General features: G+C 59.8%; 1 protein-coding gene across 1 annotated transcript in view; it reads right to left on the reverse strand.

Annotated features, from left to right (window-relative positions):
• The window catches only part of Acbd3 (acyl-CoA binding domain containing 3), a 32,137-nt gene extending 31,171 nt beyond the window's left edge, over positions 1–966 (reverse strand). Inside the window, exon 1 of the mRNA XM_005348961.2 lies at positions 631–966. Within this exon, the coding sequence (XP_005349018.1) occupies positions 631–907 (277 nt within the window). The 5' untranslated portion in view covers positions 908–966. The remainder of the gene's footprint in view (positions 1–630) is intronic.
• Positions 967–1,739: the final 773 nt, after the last annotated feature.

Below are 1,739 nucleotides of genomic sequence, written 5' to 3' on the forward strand. Positions count from 1 at the left end.
GGAGGAGGAGGAGACGGGAATGAGGGAAGGAGAAAGTGGGAGTGTACTTTTGGGCCTTACTCTTCAAAATTCACTTACAAGGTAAAATTTCATAACCATTTAGAAGTTACCAGGACATACAAGCAAAAGGGCATAAACGAACTTAGTATTTTACTTCCTCCTTCGCCCCATCCCTACCGCCGAATGATCATGTCCTGTACTATCATGATCCCGGTTTCTAAGGCTAGAAAAAGGTAGACAATTTTCTTCCACTAAGATTTAAAAAAAAAAAAAAATCAGCTTGATGTGGCGAGCCACAGGAAAGGGCAAATCGGTGGAGAAAGAGCAACGAAAAAGAGAAATCCATCCTAGAACGGGAGCCCTGGGAGCGCGCGCTCCTTCGGCCACTCTAGCTCTCGGAAACCAGACAACTTAAACCAGGTAATAACGTCCCAGCAACCGTAGGCGACGCCGGCTGCTAAGCCAGGCTTCCGGGCCCCTCAGGGGTGTGACACGGGGACCAGACCCGCAGTGACAGACTCCGGGTGCCGCCAAGGACGGAGGCGCGCTCCGGTCACCCCGGCTTAGCCCCGGTGGGTGGGGCGGGCCCAGGCGGCCCGCGGCCCCGCAGAGGCGAGGGAACCCGCTCACTTTTGAAGAAGCGCAGCGCCAGGCCGTACAGCTCCTCCAGGCCGAAGCCCCAGTGCTGCTCCATCCGCCGCGCCTCCTCGGCCGCGCCCTCAGCCACCTCCTCGGGCTCCGGCTGCTGCCCTGCGGCGCCTGGGCCCCGTCCAGTCCCGGGGGGCGAGGACGGCGACGGCAGCAGCGGGGCACCCTCCGCGCCGGGCCGCTCCTCCGAGTCCGGGCTCAGCGTGAGGCCGTCGAGCGACACCTCGAGCTGCTGCTCTACGTTCAGCTGCGCCGCCATCTCCGCTCCGAGCGCCTCCTCGGCGGGCACAGGCGGCGGCCACGTATCGACTTCCTGCTGACCTCTCACCTCCGCTCGCCGACACCGGAACTTCCGCTGCCGAGGCGGCTCGGGCGTGAAGGGGGCCTCGTGCCCCGCCCCCGGGCGTGTGGGTCGCGCCCCTGCCGCGCCTTCTGCTCGCTAGCTCGCTCGGGACTACGTGTCCTGCTCCGGTCTGGGCCTCACGCCCCTCTCCGAGCTTACCCCTCCCTTTCGCCGGGGCGCTTCTCCCCATGCGGCGTTCCCACGGGACCCGGCCGTCCGCCCGCCCTCTTGGATCGGGGGCGCGGGAGGTGAACGCACGCCGTGGTCCGACCCTGCAGGGCAAGTCTGCGAAGAGTCGCTCTCTGCCCGGTTCAGTTAGTCTCCACAGAGACTCTGAGGAGATGCAGGGCAAATGGCAGACCGTTTTTATTTTTAAGTAGAAAGCAGAGTATTCCTCCCCCAGAGGCTTCGTCCTCACTTTTCCCTTAATCATTGTCTGCTAGGCGGGGAGTGTTTGCGGATTTGCTCTGTGCCTCAGGCAGGCCTTGAACTCACTTAGCTAAGGTTGGACTTTTTTGTCTAGCCTCCCACTTCAACCTCCCAAGCGTTTTGACTGCAGGTGCACACCTCTGGGACCAGCACTAAGGATAGCTGAGACCAATTCAGCTACCAGTGTCCCAAACGCGTAGGGCCAGTGCGGCGGGTACAGGAAAGTAGATGGTAGTTATGGAGAAACTGTCTTGAGAGTAGATATCAGTCTTTTTTGTTTTTTTAGTGGTTTTTTGTTTTGTTTTGTTGTTGTTTTTCT

The sequence above is a fragment of the Microtus ochrogaster genome, chromosome 6, assembly GCF_000317375.1.
Source record: "Microtus ochrogaster isolate Prairie Vole_2 chromosome 6, MicOch1.0, whole genome shotgun sequence".
Classification (NCBI taxonomy): domain Eukaryota; kingdom Metazoa; phylum Chordata; class Mammalia; order Rodentia; family Cricetidae; genus Microtus; species Microtus ochrogaster.